Source organism: Rhea pennata, chromosome 8 (genome assembly GCF_028389875.1).
Source record: "Rhea pennata isolate bPtePen1 chromosome 8, bPtePen1.pri, whole genome shotgun sequence".
NCBI lineage: Eukaryota > Metazoa > Chordata > Aves > Rheiformes > Rheidae > Rhea > Rhea pennata.
Window position 1 is genome coordinate 32,397,817 of NC_084670.1, and position 17,624 is coordinate 32,415,440.

General features: G+C 40.8%; 1 protein-coding gene across 1 annotated transcript in view; it reads left to right on the forward strand.

Moving 5' to 3' along the window:
- Positions 1 to 319: 319 nt before the first annotated feature.
- The window catches only part of LAMC1 (laminin subunit gamma 1), a 94,321-nt gene continuing 77,016 nt past the window's right edge, over positions 320 to 17,624 (forward strand). Inside the window, exons 1-2 of the mRNA XM_062581696.1 lie at positions 320 to 396; positions 15,254 to 15,621. Coding sequence (XP_062437680.1) covers positions 320 to 396; positions 15,254 to 15,621 — 445 coding nt within the window. The remainder of the gene's footprint in view (positions 397 to 15,253; positions 15,622 to 17,624) is intronic.

Sequence of the window (17,624 nt, forward strand, 5' to 3'; positions counted from 1 at the left end):
GGCGTCGCTGGAAAGACGAGGGGGGAGTCGCGCTGTGAGGGCGGCGGCGGCGGGCGGGGGGTTCAGCCTCGTGTCCTCCGCCGCTGCCGCTCTGGCGGTCTCCTTTCCGCTGCCTGAGTCCGCCCGCCCTTTGCTGCCAGAGCAAAAGGACGTTCTGGGTGTAGCGTGGCATTCGTCTTAGACCGGCATAGGGCCCTCGAGTTGTGCAGTCTCGTTCTGGAGCCATCAAGGTTTTGATCGTTATTTCAAATGGTTGCCTTGCCTGGAACCGTAATTGAAGAGAAGCCTGCAGAATTATCTTACGTAAGTTTATAGTGAGATGAACAATTGCCGCATTGAGCTAACTCCTGTTGACACTCTTCGAAGAAGTTGGCAGCTCCGGCTGCACAACGTGAGGTGAGTAACATACTGGGAGAACTTATGTCGTCCCAGCCGTGACCTGGAAGGCAGCTTGGTTACGAGTACTTCAGTTCGGTGTGAGAAAAATGTTAACTGTCTGTTGTATGCTTCAGGGGACTAATTCAATTATCTGTCATCTATTTATGCAATTTTACTCGTTCTTTTTTCTCTGAAAGCTGGGGTGTTGCTGAAGTGAAGCCTGGCCGTGTGGATTCCAGTGGCAGTTGTTATTTTCCCTTGCCCTGAAAGATGAAATTTGTTGAATCTGTGGGCTCCTGTACTTTGGATGAATAATAGCAAAAGCTTTCAAGTTCAATTAATTCTATGGGTTAACAAACCTCCAGTTTGGCTCTTCTGGGTCTTTAAGTCTCATATCAAGGAAGGGCAAGAAAAAAATTGTTTTTTCAAATTAGGACAAGCTGAAAAGAACTCTGAATGTTTATCTGGAAAATAGTATGAGGAGTTATTTTTATGTTTGCTTAAATAAATTGGAAGCGAATATCCTAGAGAGATACCCCTTTGGCAAAACTCGTTAAATCCAATTTATCCATTATGCAACCAAATTCTTTGTGAGAAAAAACAAAGGTGGTTCTGTAAAGTGAAAAATATACTGAATTTGTTTGTTATGTCTAGTTTTTTTTTTTGGTTGCTTGTTTTATATGTTGCTCATATTTTTCAATATCTAGCTGAGAACAGGGAAGTATTGGCAATAAATGAGGAAAAAACACCAAGAGAAGTATCAAAAAGTTGTCATTGTTTTACATCTCTTTTTACTTTGCACTTTTTTTTGGGGGGGGGGGGCAGGGGGAGGAAGAGGAATACAGGTTTGTTAGGCCACTGTCAACTGTACTGGCCCAAACACCATAAGTACCATAAATTATACCTCTAATGGCAGCAACTTTTTTTTCAGATTTTTTTAGAGATTCAGGAGCTGCTTTGGAGTGTTGATAAAAGTCATAAACGAGGTATGTACTAGCTAAGGAATATGTTGATGTTCTGGAGCCGCTTTTTTTTTTTTTTTTTTTTTAACTTTAAACAGTTTGGATGGCAAAACCCGGTCGCCACAAGCCAGTGGCTGGTGGGAAAGTGTGAAAAAAGTTTTGAGATTGACTCAGGCCGAAGAGCGGACTAACAAAAAAAAAAAAAAAAAAAAAAAAAAAGAAAAAAAAGAAAAAAAGAAAAAAAAGAAAAGCCTGCTGCGAAGTCACAGTGAGCACTATTCTTAATAGTATAATTTACAGTGATATAGGAAATAACTTTGAGAAGCATGCTCTGGTATCCACATCTCTTGTGTTATTTCAGTGTTAATTGAAGTACAGTAGATCTTTAAATGACAAGCATCTGAGGTGAATTTTGCCAGAAAATGGGAGCAGGAGAGGTTGACACTACTAGCATATAAAGATACCTCTGTGCCCTGTCCTGTTGCTTATGTTAACCCCATCACAAATGATAATAACTCAGTGTTTATTAAATCTTGATTGTAACTTTTAAAATAACATGCTAATAGCTAAACTTACTTAAATGAAATGAATTATCTGATAAACATTGCATTTAGTCTCAGATTAACACTTACAACTCAGTTAACTTGCTTAACATAACAATTTTCTTGAGCTCCAGCATAGAAGAAATTATTAACAGTTGAAGAGACTAAAATTGGTTATTCTTTAAAAGAGCAGGATATAGGTTTTACAGTCTCCTGTCCCCTCTCAATCATTGTATTTTTTTTTGAATATTTGAATTTGTCTTTCTGACATTTCCATGCTGAACTGAGTGGCAGAGAGGTAAACATGAACAGTATGTTGAGGTTTCTGTAAAACAAAAAGCAGCTTACAACTATGAAAATGTATTTTTATCTCTTCCCTATAGCTTATTTTTACACACTTTATAATCTCCTCTTCCTCCTTAGGTAGCTTTCTACAGGTTCTTTAAAAGCATTAAAAAAAAGACATTTCACAGGAAACAGTCTATTTATAAGGGTATTTTAGACTTCCCCCTCCCCATCATTTATGCTATCCACTTAGGAGTTAAAATGTGATTTCCTTCTCTAGCAATCTTACCCTCATCCATCTGATAGAAGTTAATTTTTCTCCTTGCTTGATAATCCATAATTGGTGATAAGTGTGTTTACATAGTGTTTTTCATGCTTAAAACTAAGGATAAATTCCCCTATTATTTAAAAAGAAATCCACTTTCGCCCAAAGAGTGAGTTTCCAACACACTTCCTAGAGCAGGATTAATTTCTACGCTGATTTTGCAGGGACTGTCTTCCAGTTCTGTGACACCAAACGGTCCTGCACATTTATATTGTTCCCGGTTGCTCTTAGCACTGCTTCATTGTGAGACCTACACTCCCTAAAAACTGACTTGCCCTCTACTTTAGCCAAAGGATGAATAAAACTTGATACCCTGGAGAGCAGAGAGCGCCTTGGCTGCAGTCTCCAACCTCCACAAATTGTATTATCTTTCCCACTAGATTGTATCTTTTTTCCAGTGAAATGGGGAATCTTTTGTGGAGCCAAAGCAAAGGGTAGGAAGGGTACAATGTCAGAGTGCTGCCATTTCACTCAGCTCTCTACAGCACCAATTCTAGGTGCTCTTCAGAAGCTGAGGAGACAATCTAACTGTTATTTATTAAGTGTCAACAGAAGTTGACACTTAGTTTTGTACAACTTAGCAGTTGTACAAAATACAGAAAATTTATAAATCTTGACAGTCCTAGAGTCAGAGGAAAAAAGAGGATCAAAAAGGAAGGAAATATTAAGTCAGTAATGGTAATGTGACATCCCATCAAGATGGTGCTTCTGGCTGCTTATTCTGGAAACAGAGGGAACAAGTCTAGACTTCAGTCTAAATAGATACAACAGAGCACAGCAGAAGACAAGTTTAATTTCATTTGCCCAAGATCACATGGCAGACATAGCTTTGTGCTAGTAGGTGGATATTAGACACTTTTATAGTCAGGAGAGAATGAGGATACAGTGTTTAGTTGTTCTGCCAAAGAACATGAAAGAAATCAGCATTACAGTCATGTTATTTGGAGGAAAGTCAAACTGCTAAACCATTCCTCCTTTCTTTGCTAAGCCAAAATTAGTGTTCCTACTAAAAGCCACTATATGTCTTTTGCTGTGTCATTCTGTTCTTGCTATGCTTTTGATCAAGTGGTTGTTAGGGAGAAGGGAGCAATCCTGATGTCAAAAACTAGCTTTTAGTGTTCTTGCAAAAGTATACTTAAAAGATGGCAGAGTTACAAACCTCTACAAAATGTAGTTCACGTGTGCTTAGCAGCAGCTTTGTAGAGCTATATTTTCAGAAGATTCTGTTCATGCTAAGTACAGAGGGTGAATGGCTTTCCCCTGAATTGTTATTTTGACTACTTCTTAGTCTCTTGCTATAGGGGGCTTAGACAAAAAGATAATGTCTGTTCTCTCCTCTCAGCTGATCATCTGCTGACTGCCAACTGATCTGTGGCAGTGCAGAGGAGAACGTAGTGAGCCGGGTTAGTGACGGGGATGTGCTACCAGAAGGTTGAGGGCAGAAGTGGGTGTATGTCCCAAGGGCAGCTCTGTTGGGCAGGACTCCTGGCAGCTCTTCCCAGTTCACTCACCTTCCAGGCTGTGCGAAGGAGAAGCTGCTTGGCTTTGATTCCAACCCGTGTGGGAGCAGAGACAAGTTGCTAAGAGGAGAAATAAGCAGTGAGGAAATATCATTGGCTCTCCAAATCTAGGGAGTGTTACCATGCTCCAGCTGGAAATCCAGGTTTGACTCTTGGCTTAAGCATGACTCAAACTGCAGCTTGCTAGTTAAGACAAACTATTTAGGAGAAGAGGCATGAGCTCTACACATCCAAAATCATTCATCCAAAAATAGCCTCCTTCCCCCAGTTAATCTGTCTTTGGGTGACTGGGGATCAGAGATTTCCTATGATAGACTGATGTGGGAAGATGCTCCCCTTAAGTGAATCAGTCCATTAGGACTTTTGTCCGCACTATTTTTTTTTTGTTTTAATAACTCTCCATATTGCATGGTGAAGCTCATAGCTAATTGGCTGTTACCCCTCTTCAATTCTTTCCAGTTATTTTCCACATGTAATCAATCTCGTTTTGGTTCTGATGGCTAGAAATGTCTAAAATATGGTAGCATAGTCTATAGTAGTCAAACTGTAGAACCTGACCGAAAGCAAAAATCATTAGTTTCCTATTTTATGTATGACCATACACAAATGATACCTACACTACATCTCTGATTACACATTGTGTTTTCCTGCATGTCTTTTGAAGCATGAGTTTGCTATGGCCAAGAGAGGTCTTAGTTTTAAATTATACATCAGTATGTACAGTGTTTGACAGGAAAAAGAGATTTTAAAAGAAGATGAAGTTTCTTAGAGCCTAAAGTTTTTTTTTGTTTGTTGTTCAAAATATTAAAACATTAAAACTATACCTAAAGAACATTAAACATATAAATGCAAGTGCTGAATATTACAAACGATAAAACAGCAACATAAAACTGCTGTTAAGAAAATAATGATCATGAGAAGCGGCAGACTGTGTTATGAAGAAAAATAGTTATGAGCTTAAACAATAGCTAAGAATTAATAGAAAAGAAAAATTCAGCCCTTTAGACACCAGGCAAAGAAACTTTATGTTGAAAAGATCAGTAGGAATTCTGCTAAAAGTTCAAGAAGTGTATTAGTAAAACAACTTCATTGTTGTCACACAGGTCAACACCCTTCATGGCAAGATACTCATAATACATACGCTATTTTTTGAGATAGAACTATCTTCCAAAGCTGATAAAATGCTACAGGGAATGTTTTACTGTTAGTATAAATAGAATGAGTTATCAATTCTTTATCAGCAACTTCAGCTCATGCATGTGAAGGATTTGCATAGCTATGCAAGTCAGTGAAGAACAGAACTCGGGCATTATCCAAATGTATCTGGGTAAACAGTTGCTGCCCTTTGCAGAGAAAACTTCATCAGTGTAATGGAAATCAAAGCATCATTGAAATCTTTTGGTGGCAGAGCATATATCAGTGGATCCTTCTGGAAAAATCATCCTCACACATTGGTATCATGAAAATCCCTCAGAGCAGAAACATTGTTATTTACTCCCCTAGGCAAGAAAGGGCTAGTGTAGTGCAAGGACAAAGGCAGCACTGAGCTGGAGACTGTTCTCGGTGATCTTAGTGTCTGTACATTATAGATGTAATCCCATGTAGAGATAAACGTAATCACTTCCTCTCACACAAATTAATCCTTGCACAAGTCAATTCCTCTCACACAAATTCATCCTTGTCTATGTATTGATAGGCACTGAGTGTGCTGGAAGGATAGAAGTGTTGAGGGATGTCTGAGCTCCGGGAAGCTTACTGGGTGTTTCAGATCTGAGTCCATCCGCTCTGTGCATGCCCCTTTCCCATTTCTGTCGTCAGTGGGCCTCACACAGGCAGTATTTTTCTATGGTCTAGAATGGGCGGATGGAGATCTTGGAAAGGGGAAGGAAATACTGTTAGGGTTGTCTTGGGTCCTATTTATGTTATCTAAAATTTAGCACAGGATTACATCACAGAATAAAAAGGGGATAGGACAGCTGAAAATAATTTAGTTAATTTTTCTATTTAGTCTCCTTCCTATTGTAGGACACAACTTGGGTCTAAAGGTTTTGAAATGTTTTTCGTATTTCCCAAAGGGATAACTAATAGACTGTGGCTACTCTGCGACTGTAGAGCTCAACATTTAATTGAAGTGTAGACCAAAAGTAGAAATGTATAGTGTTTAGCAGTAGATAAATTGGTATACAGGTAATCTCCAAACTCATTCTGGCATTGGCATCTCAGCTGAGATTGCCGGTAAAATGCCAGATAGTCCAATAAATTGCAGTGATGCTTTCTGTGAGGGAGATACTAATCTGCTAGAAATTTGAGACTACTAATTAGTTTTGTATACACCGCCAGACATCCATTAAGTAGAACAAGTTTTGGTTAGAAGTATGGGCTGTATTTGAATCTATGATCTGAAGATGAGAAGTTGCACAGTCCTTTCATATTTTATTTTCACTTTAGCTTGTTTCCTCCCAAAAATAGAATCTTAAAAAGAGAAAGTTAGGATACATCCCAGACACACTCCATAAAAGAGATAAAGTAATCAGCTTATGTCTCCATTTCTCTTGGGTTTGCAGAAACTTGTAAGAAGCAGATTACCTCCCATTAACAGGTTCAGAGATATTTTTTATTCACTTACCAATAGCTGCTGTACAGGATTTCTTAGGGTAATCTTCAAAAGACTCTCTTAAGAAATTAAATAAACCATTTTATAAAACATCATCTATTTTCTCAGCTACCAATTCTCTTTATCAGTTTTGTTGGTAAGATTACAGTAATGTTCTGCTTCCATAAAATCATGATAAATGCGAATATTTCTCAATTAATGCGGTTCTCTGATTTGTTTACACCTGCCATTCCTGATAGCAGACAAAGATCATCCTGAAATCTTCAGACATGAGAATTTATTGAACTAATTCACATTCTCTGCAGATGTATCTTTGACTCTAGAAGGACTTCTATAAACAAGATGGCTTTAAACGATATTTTAATTTCAGTAACGAAATACATTTCTTATGCACTTACAGTGTTAGTTCTAATTTGCATTTTTTTGCACTGCATGTGGAACAAATCTTTAGATCCTAAAACTATTTTATTCATCTACAGATCTACAGTTTCTGCCATCCCTGTTGAAGTAAAATGCGATACACCTTTACAACTTTTTTCTCCTATTTTAGATGGGCTTATAGGTCATTGCCTGGAGAAATCAAGTTTTTTCATCATTCTATTTGACAGTAAGACCTGAAGCAGCACCGAATTTGTAAGGATGGAATTAAAATAATACCTTGTACAGCCTGCAGTTACTTTGATAATTTGACATTGGGCACTAGAAATATGGTAGAGATTGGTTGATTAAAATTTGTAGTAGCTTATTTACATCAGAGGAATTGACTATCCCAGCTGAAACTGAGTCAGAATATTTAATCTAACTTCATAAAATTAAGGTTTTAACTAGAAGCCAAGTTTTACATTTACTAGTTTTCCTATCTTAATAAAAAGAAACTCTTCAGATCAGGTTTTTCTGCATTTCCTCATATAATACTGGAGACCGAAGTGTGGTTTCTTTTCGTGTTTTCACCTGTAAAAACATTTTAGTTTTGTCACCCAGTCTGAATTTTTATCCTTTTGTACCAATTCTTTCAAGAATTCCTAAAGGTACATTTGATGACTTGCTTGATTTCCTGTAAGTGTTTTTATTTATTTAGTGGGTTGGGAGGGAATGTCTGCTGTAATTACTGTTGTTTTGATTGTGTCCACTGAGAAAAAGAGACGGGTCTCTGGGAAACCTCTGTGTGATGGAGGTCATGGCAGGGCATAGCCAAGTGTGCTTCATCTCCCATCACTGCACACACTTCCTCTGTTGACTGTGCCAGCCAAAGCAAATTGTTTGAACTCAGCTGCTGGAAACGTCTTTTTACATTTCCCCAAACAACCAGATTATCACAAGTGACATTTGGTAAGGTTGTTTGGGTGCCTTCTCCAGCAACTGGTAACTCTGGTCAGACTACAAGCAAAGGTCCTTTTTGTCATTCACTTTTTAGTATTAACTGACATTTGTATACTCTTAATGAAATGTTTAGGTGCATTGCAGTTTCCTAATGAGGATCCAAAAGGTATTTGTTTACATCTCTTAGTAAATGCCTGTAGTTCTTTGCAAGGAGATAACTTTTATCAACATGTTTTAATAATTGAGACAAAAAAGGCGAAGCAACTTGCGTAGAAAGTTGGTGAGAAATACAGAAACAAGCTCACAAGAATGCAAACCCAACTGTCAAATTCTCAAATCTTAGAGTGTATTTCTGTAGCGTGTGGATTCAAATTACGTGTGTAAGCAGACGATGATTCTAAATCAATATAGGAAGACTGTGAAACTTAAAATGACTGTTGTCCTGTGACTCTTATTAAAAACTTTCTTGTCTCTGTAAGCCTCCTATGGCTTAAATGTATTTAGTTTAATTCTACAAGGCAAACATGTTTCACTTGGTCCGTGAGAAAAGTGAAAAGGCTTGGTGTATAGGTATGGTAAGGTTTGATTTGCATAGCTGTCGTGTAGAAGGGTTGAGATTAACTATTTCTAATTCAAAAAGTGATACTTCAAGCCTTGGAAATTTCTGGTTTTGGAAAGCTGATAGAATTTGCTGTGACACTTGCTATTACACGGAAGTTTGTTCTAGGTTTTTATGTTGCTTTTCACATCTTACATTTTTTCTTTTTGTTCTTAATCTCTCCCCTACTTGTTCTCATTCATGTAATCTGATTGGCATGCTTCAATAGAGAATTGAAGTAATAAAGTGCTAATTTGTAAGGTTAACTTCATATATGTACTGTTCTTCCCTGACCACCTCTTGATTAAATAGAAACCCTATTTTCTTGAAACTTGATATCATTGTGATTAGTGCAAATTAGAGCAGTAAGTGCTTGAAGACTTGCACCTGCTTCTGAAGAAGCACCTGCATCATCTTTTGATGATTGTTTCATTATCCCCATGTTACCTGAGCACAGCACAGTCAGGCTCTTTATTCATGTGAGAGGCTGAAACATATTATTCTTACTTGATGAACAGTTACCTGAGAGTTTAGTTATTTCACCCACATTAAAGTCCTACCTACTAAACAATCCTTCCTCCATTTCAGGCCTCCTCGTCTGTACCAGATGACTCACTCTGTGCTTCATGGGAGTTTCCACTCATAAGAATTTATTGACCAACGTATTTTTACTACTATTGACTCCTGTAAGTATTGTAAAGTTAGAGAAGTTATCTGGATTCTGCTTCAGCTCAAATGGTATTAAATACTGACTACAGAATTATTACTTGTAAAGCATGTAAGAACGCAACCTCTCTCAGATACCAGGTTGGATGCAAAGCTGGTGGTGACAAAGGTTTTCCTGACTTTTAAGTTAAATAGATCTTAGTTGTAAGTCCTGAGAACGTGGAATCAATTCTGTAAAATGGTACTGTGTCTTTTGATACTTCAGTAACTTCACTTAAAATCTACTCCCTTTGTAGCTTATACACTCGAGTGAAAAGATCTTATCAATGTTTTTCTCAAATGGTGCTTTAAAGATATGGTTATCTTATTCCAGCTCACATAAGAATGCTCTTTTCTGTGTTGGAAATGGAATATATTTAATGGCAATATGCTGCAATGCTTTGATAGGCTCAAGGATTTCAGCAGATGAAGAAGTGAAAAAGTACAGGTCATGTATTTATAAAGCTACAAGACTTAATTCTGGTCTTAGAACATTGCAAATTCACTGAATGAAATCTGACTGTATTACTCTATCAAAGAGTATTATAAATACATATGTCAAAGATGAAATTGCAGTCAAGAGCATCAAGTGGATTTTGAATTCTCCCTAGCAGATATCTCTATTTCAGGGTCTCTTTATTAGAATTAATATCTTGGAAATGATGACTGGGGGCACAGGGGGAAGGCCTTCATATTTGTAACCTTAAAACCTTAAGGAAGGTTCTGCATACGTACTTTAAAATGTTACAAAGTCATTAGTTAAGAAATAATAATTTGCTAGAGCTTTTTAGGTAATAAAAATTAATATTTTTAAAACCAGTAACATTAAGCTGATTGCTTTTCTTTGTGTGAGGGTTTTTCCATTATTCCCATGAGCCTCCCACATTTGGATGTATAAGCCCATTGCTTCCCTAAGTGGGACTTGCAGCAATATCCTCTGTTCCTACCCATTTCTCTTCAGGATCCTTACCCTCTTCTCACCCCTGTTCTAATCTTTCTCTCCCCCTCCCAAACTGCTATCTACTCCATATGGCTTCCTGCTGCCTTATTTCCTGTTTCCTTTGCTGTGTCTGCTCCTCTCTCAAATGCAGAGACCAGGTAGGCTATTTTTGAACCTGAGCAACTTTTGTGACACTGTTTCCTGAGATTCGCCATAACAGCATCGGCTCAGTGTCACTTTCATTTTATTTTATTCCAGAAAGGAATGTAATGAAAGAAAGTAATGGCAATCAGGCTTTTCATTGGAAATGTAACTCTGCTCCCAGCAAGAGAGGTGCTTCAATGACGTTATAGTATACCCATATAATCTCTGTGCTACTGTGCAGTGTCCAGATGACTGTCAGCACAGGCACTATTTCATTGTTAAAACATTAATACTCTTTTAGAGAAATAATCTTTTTAGAAAAGATGCACAAGTGCATACCATCAGATGTAACAAAATCTACTGGCAATAGGATAATTTCCAAGCTAGCATGAGAGTATGTGCTGTGCGCACCATGTAAATAGTCTGATATATACTCTTTAATATGGAGACAAAGGTTGTTTTTTTTTTTAATATAATATGTACACTTCAAAACAAGAAAATGTATCATCTTAGAATAAGTTGTGTCTTTTCTCAACTAGGTTTGTATTTTGCTTAGTAGGGAATTGTTACGCCATGTATTTACTGTTGATTGTAAGTTGCTGTATTAGTGAGCCATAGCTGTAGACCCTTCTGTATGATTGATATGATACTTGCTTATTGAGGTATAATTGAGTCTTTCTGTTTAATGTTATGATTAACCTGTCATAACATCCTGTATTTTAATGAACTATTTTGGCATTTTGTCTTTTTGTGGTGGTGCCTCAGAATGTATTCCAGAGAGAGAGGATAAAGAGCAAGACATCTGTCTACAGTACAAAAGATGACGTATTGTGTCTATATACACAAGTTTTCCTTCCAGATAACAGGATTAGGGATTGATTGTCAGCTGTAATGCTGGCTAGAAGGAAGTAAACTGAGATATGATTTGTGTTCACTTTCATAACAAGTGGGCCACCTTGTTGCTAGAGAATGGAGTCATATGATTGTGGTCGGAACCGAGAATTACTTCCTAGGAGAAGATTGTTTCATTACTTACAGCTGGATAAGCGTTGTATGTCCTACTCCAATATAAGCAGGTAAAGATCTGGTGGCACCATCTAAATCACTAGGAAACCGGCTGGAGGGGGCAAAAGTCACGTTCAGGACAGTCTCAGTGCCTTCCCCTCTTAGACCGTCTGGGTGTAAGTGGATCTCCTTATATTTTCCTGTGCTGTGATTTTGGTATGCTTTGGGTTTGGCCCTGCATGACATAATTCTGCTCTCTTCCCCTGCCCTCCTCCCCCAAGCTTTTTCCTAGCAACAGCCTGCTGATAGAGGGGGATTGAGAATTGCTTGGGTTTGCTCGTGGCAATGCTCTTAAATTTTGAGAAATTTTCTCTGCATTCCTTGTAGCATGACACAGTGAAAGTCATATTGATACCTGGACCTTGGTTAATCATTCATATTGCATCAGACCAAAGAAGTGTGTAGTAGCATCAGCTGTTTCATTTTTAAATAACACAGTCACTTCAGTCAGAAGTATGTATGGTAGTACTTGAAGCACACACTGACTGCAGGAGAGTTAGCTGTACTGACATGTCATTACTACAAGAGACCTATCAACTTGTGGTCATCTTTCACTTATCTTTTAGCCACATGCTGTATTCTGGCTTTCTCAGAATATAATTATTGCCAGGATGTCAAAGCCTTCCTTTGATTCTCGTATCAATTTCTATCTAATTGAGTAGAATTTCCTGTTTCCTAAGCATACTTCCGGAGCTACTTCTACCATAGAAGCAGATTTGGCCTTACACAAGAGCAAGCTTAGCTTTGTGAGCATTCCTGAACCTGAAAAGATACCGGGATATCTTCTGGTCGTAACTATCTTCTTATCACTGGCAGTAAATCAGAACTTAGTCTTTGACCATATTTGACAGAGCTGATGCCTCTAAGCAGTACAGAGATCTGGATTTAGATATGAAAGTAGCTAGGAGAAGTTCACTTAAAAATGAAAATTAGGAATGGAAAAGTACCAGTCTGATGAGTAAGTATGTAGTTCTCCCAGGCTTTTTTTGGTTAGAGTGTGTTCTTTATTTGTCCTGTATGAATTTTTTAACTGAAAATTCTTTGAGTTTTCCCAGTGTGTAAAACAAGGAAAAATCTTGTTTGCTTCACAAAAGTTGCATGAAGATTTGCAGATGGAAAAGCTTGCAGCATGGGTCCTCTTAAGCATGATTTTGCTTTTTTAGGCCCAAGCCCTTTAACACAAGATAAACCATCTCTCTGCTTTAGAGTGGTTTTACTGGTAAAGAGCAATTCATTTTCTCGTGTTTCTAGGGAAACTTGAATTATTTTTTCTATGAAAACCTTATAATATTTTTAAAAGCATTATTTTAAAAAGTAGCCCTCATCTGCCCCTCCCTAGCAGAATGATTAAATCATTCAATCATGTAGGATGATAGTAGTATATGGAATGTTTAATATTGGCTCCTGTTAATTGTTGATCAGTAGAGTTTGGAATAAATGGGATTGATCGTACAAATTGTGTTTCTTACATGTTTTTGAAAATGAGTAGTTGTAACTCCTCTTCAAATTTTCTAGGGAGTCCTTAGATGCTTCCTCTGCCCTAACTTACATTCCTGTTCATTCTCCAGCACAGACACTGTGTGATGGCCACTGCTCTTCTTTGGGAACAGGTTAGTAAAATGTCCTTACAGCTTCTGCTTCATGCATGTTTTGTGCGTAAAAGCTAATGTTTGAAAAACTTACTGTGCAGTTGATAAATACTATAAGAACGATAGGTCTGGTTTAAAACATAAAATGATTAACAAACATCAAACATCTTTTCTACTGGCAACCTATGCCAAAAAATGTACGTCGTTTGCATAATAATGTGTCAATATCTTGAAAATGGGTTCCTGAAGATGGACAGAATCGTCTGTTAGCCTTAAATTTTAGGATAAAATTGTTGAAATCTTCTTCTGATATGTGAAAAGGTTGATCTCTTTTGCATATTATGAATGGAAGAGGCTTGTACTGTTAAAATCAACTGATGTGTAGGTTTTGAAGTGATAAGAACATGATCAGCAATCTCAGTCTCCAAATAATTAAAGATGTCAGGAAGGGGGCAGCTTTGTTCATTTCTTTTAAAATGCCTTGGTAAGTTAGTAGTGACATTTGGAAGTAGCCTATCTGAGCTCTGTATGCTTGAGGGGGGTTGAGATCTTTTAAGATAAAAGACTATATTATTTAATGCTGTAATTAGATGCTGAATGCCATACATTAAAGAAATACTGCACATCTTAAATTGCTTTAGTTTATACCCTAATGATAAATCAGTGTGCAGCTTCAGTGCAGTCAAGGCACAGGCATTCAGTCACTGTGTTGTTTCAACCTGTTTTGAACAGTGGCAGCTTGGCAGTAAAACACCATTGGGAACTGCACTGATAAAAGCAGCCATGGAAAATATTAGGGGGGGGGAAATTCTAGCGTTGATACAGCTACGTCCAGATCCCAGTTTGGAAAATCAGCTTCCTTTCCTCCACTTCCCAAGCCTTTCCTGAAGGCTATCAAATGAGTCATACTGAAATCTGTGATCCAGCAGGAAGCTGGAATGCAGATAATATGAAGTTAAAAGAGAAGTTGCAAAGAACTGAAAAGTAAACAGTCACTTTGGCTAGTTTTGCAGTTAGTTACACATACCCAAGGGTATTCCAAAGTACTTCATTCCCAGCATCGACTTCCTCCCGTATACCCACCCCAACCCACCCCAAAAGACTAAAGTGCAGAGAAGCTTAATGACAGGAAATACCTCAAATGCATTTTAAAACAGTTAAAGACTTAAGGCTTCTGGGGGCCTTGACTCTCCCTGACTATTATAGCTTACTGAAATTGCCTTAAATCCTCCCTGGACAGTGTTTGAAAGTCATTTCACATAGCATTCAGAGAGGAAATTTGCCTTCCCAGGCTGTTGCTGCGTTTGACCGACTAGCATTCGGCTAAGGGCAACAAATACTTGATCTTGTAAGGCAGAGGTGGAGCAGCAAAGCTGTGCAAAGAAATCCCGTTCTGTTCTTACCCCAGAAATACGGGCCACATTAGGAACTTCTCTTTAAATAGTGCCTAGCAGATGCGAGTGGCCATATTCAGAGTTTCTCTTCTGGGTGAGTGTGGTGGTTTCTAAGTCAGTCGAGGTACACTAGTTTTTGGTAGTTACTTTGCTGTCAGGTTCCTGTAAAGCTCCTGAGGGTGCAAAAGGGGGACAAGCAGTATATTAGGGGAGATTACGACAGAGAAAAATGCAGTGAGGAAGAATAAATGTCTTGCTGCTGCAAAGCTGCTGAGTTGCTGGGACCAAGGAGGGGAGAGCGCGGCGGAGGCAGGTGCGCGGCTTGCCCTGCGCTGCCCCGCGCTGCCCTCTGACCGTTCATTGATGGATTGCACCCTCCGCTACAAATGCAACATTTGAAACTTCCCGGGGAGGGGGGAGGCATCTCCGGCCCCGCTCGGTTTTTACTGTTTTTATTACTTCGAGGGCGTCCGTGAGGAGTTCTGCTCGTGGGAAGTTACCGCGGCTGCTGCCCGCTCCCCGGGCGAGGGCGGCGCCGGCGGCTGCCGCGCGGGTCCCACCGCGCCGTCGCCCCTTTAAGGGGAAGGGGGCGCAGCGGCGGCGGCGGCGGCGGGCCTGGCCCGGCCTCGCCTCCCGGCGTGCCCCGCGCCGCGGCCCCCGCCCCCCGCCCGCATCCTGCCGCGCCCGGCGCCGCTGCCCGCGCAGCCCGCAGCCAGGCGCGGAGCGCAGCGCAGCGCAGCGGCCCCGGCCCCCGCGCTGCCGGCCCCCGCCAGGCCCCTCCGCCGCCAGCCGCCCCCAGCCCCGCCGCTGCCGGCCGGCGCTATGGGCGGCGGGGAGCGCGCGGCGCCGGGCGCTGCCTCGCGGCGGGCGCTGCCGGCGCGGTGGCTGCTGGCGCTGGCGGCGCTGGCCGGGCGCTGCGGCGGCGCCATGGACGAGTGCACGGAGGAGCGGAGCGGGCGGCCGCAGCGTTGCATGCCCGAGTTCGTGAACGCCGCCTTCAACGCCACCGTGGTGGCCACCAACACGTGCGGCTCCCCCGCCGAGGAGTACTGCGTGCAGACCGGCGTCACCGGCGTCACCAAGTCCTGCCACCTGTGCGACGCCGCCCGGCCCCACCTGCGGCACGGCGCCGCCTTCCTCACAGACTACAACAGCCAGGCCGACACCACCTGGTGGCAGAGCCAGACCATGCTGGCCGGCGTGCAGCACCCTGCCGCCGTCAACCTCACGCTGCACCTGGGTAAGCCGCCGTCTCCCCGCCCCCTCCTCCTCCTCCGCCTCCTCCTCGGGGGACCGGGCCCGCGGGCGGGTGCTCGCCTCGTGACCGCCCCCCTCCTTGCCCTCTGCCACACAGAGACCCCAGCACAAATAGGGTAAACGCCCGACGAAAGGGACCGGACCGTTTGGGGAGGAGAGGGGAGATGGGGCCGAGCATCCCTGCTTGGGGAAAGGCTGCACCGCAGTTTTTAAGCTCCTCTTCCTGCTCAAGGGTGAAGCCGCTGCTCTGCTGCCTTAAAATTTTAATTAAAGGCCGCAGAGCTTTTCTGTAGCTAATCCCCTTGCGCACAAAGTTTTGGGAATTGTGACCGCTCCAAGTGGTAAAAAGCTGCTGAAACAGATTTTTACTGTATATAAACAAGCCAACCTTGCCAGAGCCTCACTTTACTTTGTCTCGAGCAAACGTTTACTGCGAAGTTTCTTGAGGCAAACAGGATCTTTTTACCAAAGGGTTTGCTCTGCGTTGGACATAACGTTTTCACTCCAAAGTGGCAGGCTCTTTTCTTTCTTAAAGAATGATTATGCTTGTGAGATGGTAGTCTGTCGAAGGAAAGTGACAACAGAAGTTTGAGGGAATTACTTGATGTGAGCCTGCAAACAAAGTGCTTGCTAGCTGCACTGTCAGTTCATAAAACACAAGCTTTAAGCAGCGCAGTTTGCACTGGTGTTCTGCAGTGAGCACATCTTATCTAATGCAGTGGAAAGCTGAGGTGGTGGACCTCTCTGGGCAACAGACTTGGAATTCATGGAAGATAAGGCTGATCTGAGAAAGTGGAAAAGGGATAAACACTGTAGAAAAATGTGTGTGTAGATATATGCAAAAGCGCATCTGCTCAGTATCCTGTTACTCTGAGATGGGGTGATGTTTACGCTGTTACGGTTGGGAAGAGTGCTGGATGATCTCTCGGTATGTACGATAGCTGGTATTTCTACTGAAGCTATGGAAGTTAATCATGGAAAAGGGGAAAATGAGTTTTCTAATTTTTAGCATTCTCAGAATTTTCTTTTAACTTTAAAGTACTTTATTCCTAAGAGAATTCTTCAAATGAAGCCTTCACCTTGTGTTGGAAATCAGATTTTTTTTTCCTTGCTCTATTCATTCAGCTATTTAAGCTGTCTCAATATGGAGGAAAGGTAGTTGTTTAGAACTGAGAGCAAACCAGCCAACAGAAAATTAAAACCTCAGTTTAGGTACTCGTTGCTGTTTGTGTAATCAAATAAAGTAAAACCCATTCACAATTGCACAATTGACAACAGTCAATGTTGAACCTTCAGCTGACTATAGTTTTAACGCACACAATGTGTTTCTCAGGATTTTTTGGTGAGGGATGGAGTAATCTTCAGGGGAAGGGGGGGAAGTGTGCGAAGGTACCTTGGAGACTGAAAAGAGCCTTGGCTTCCAGAACTTGTGATTAATGAGTTGTTTCGAAGTGCACACTTTCGGGGAGATGGAGATGAGGATGCAAAATCTTACACATGATCACCTGCTAACTGCTTTCATCTGTCCCAATGGCCAATAAAATTTCAGTTTCCTAAAGCGTTTCTGTATATTAGGAGCTTCAGGACGAATACATTGTGTGTAAGCTTACATCCTTCTTTGGATAAGGGTAGTTATTAAGGCCTCTCTTCCTTTGTGCTCTGTACCCTGGGAATTTTTATACAGGACAGGGACCTAAGATCAGATTTCATTCTCTCTCTCTCTCTCTCTCTCTCTCTCTCTCTCTCTCTCTCTCTCTCTCTCTCTCTCTCTCTCTCTTTTCTCTCTCTCTCTCTCTCTCTCTCTCTCTTTGGTAGTACAATGTAATAATCCTTTATTATCAGTACAAAGCTTATCTTTTTGGGCACTTCATGTTACTTTGTGTTATTTATGCGTTACTGTTATGTTTGAATCTGTGCACCTCTGTGTAATGCATGTTCTTTGAAAAACAGTAGACTTGTGATGAATGATTGTGTCCAATATGTTAA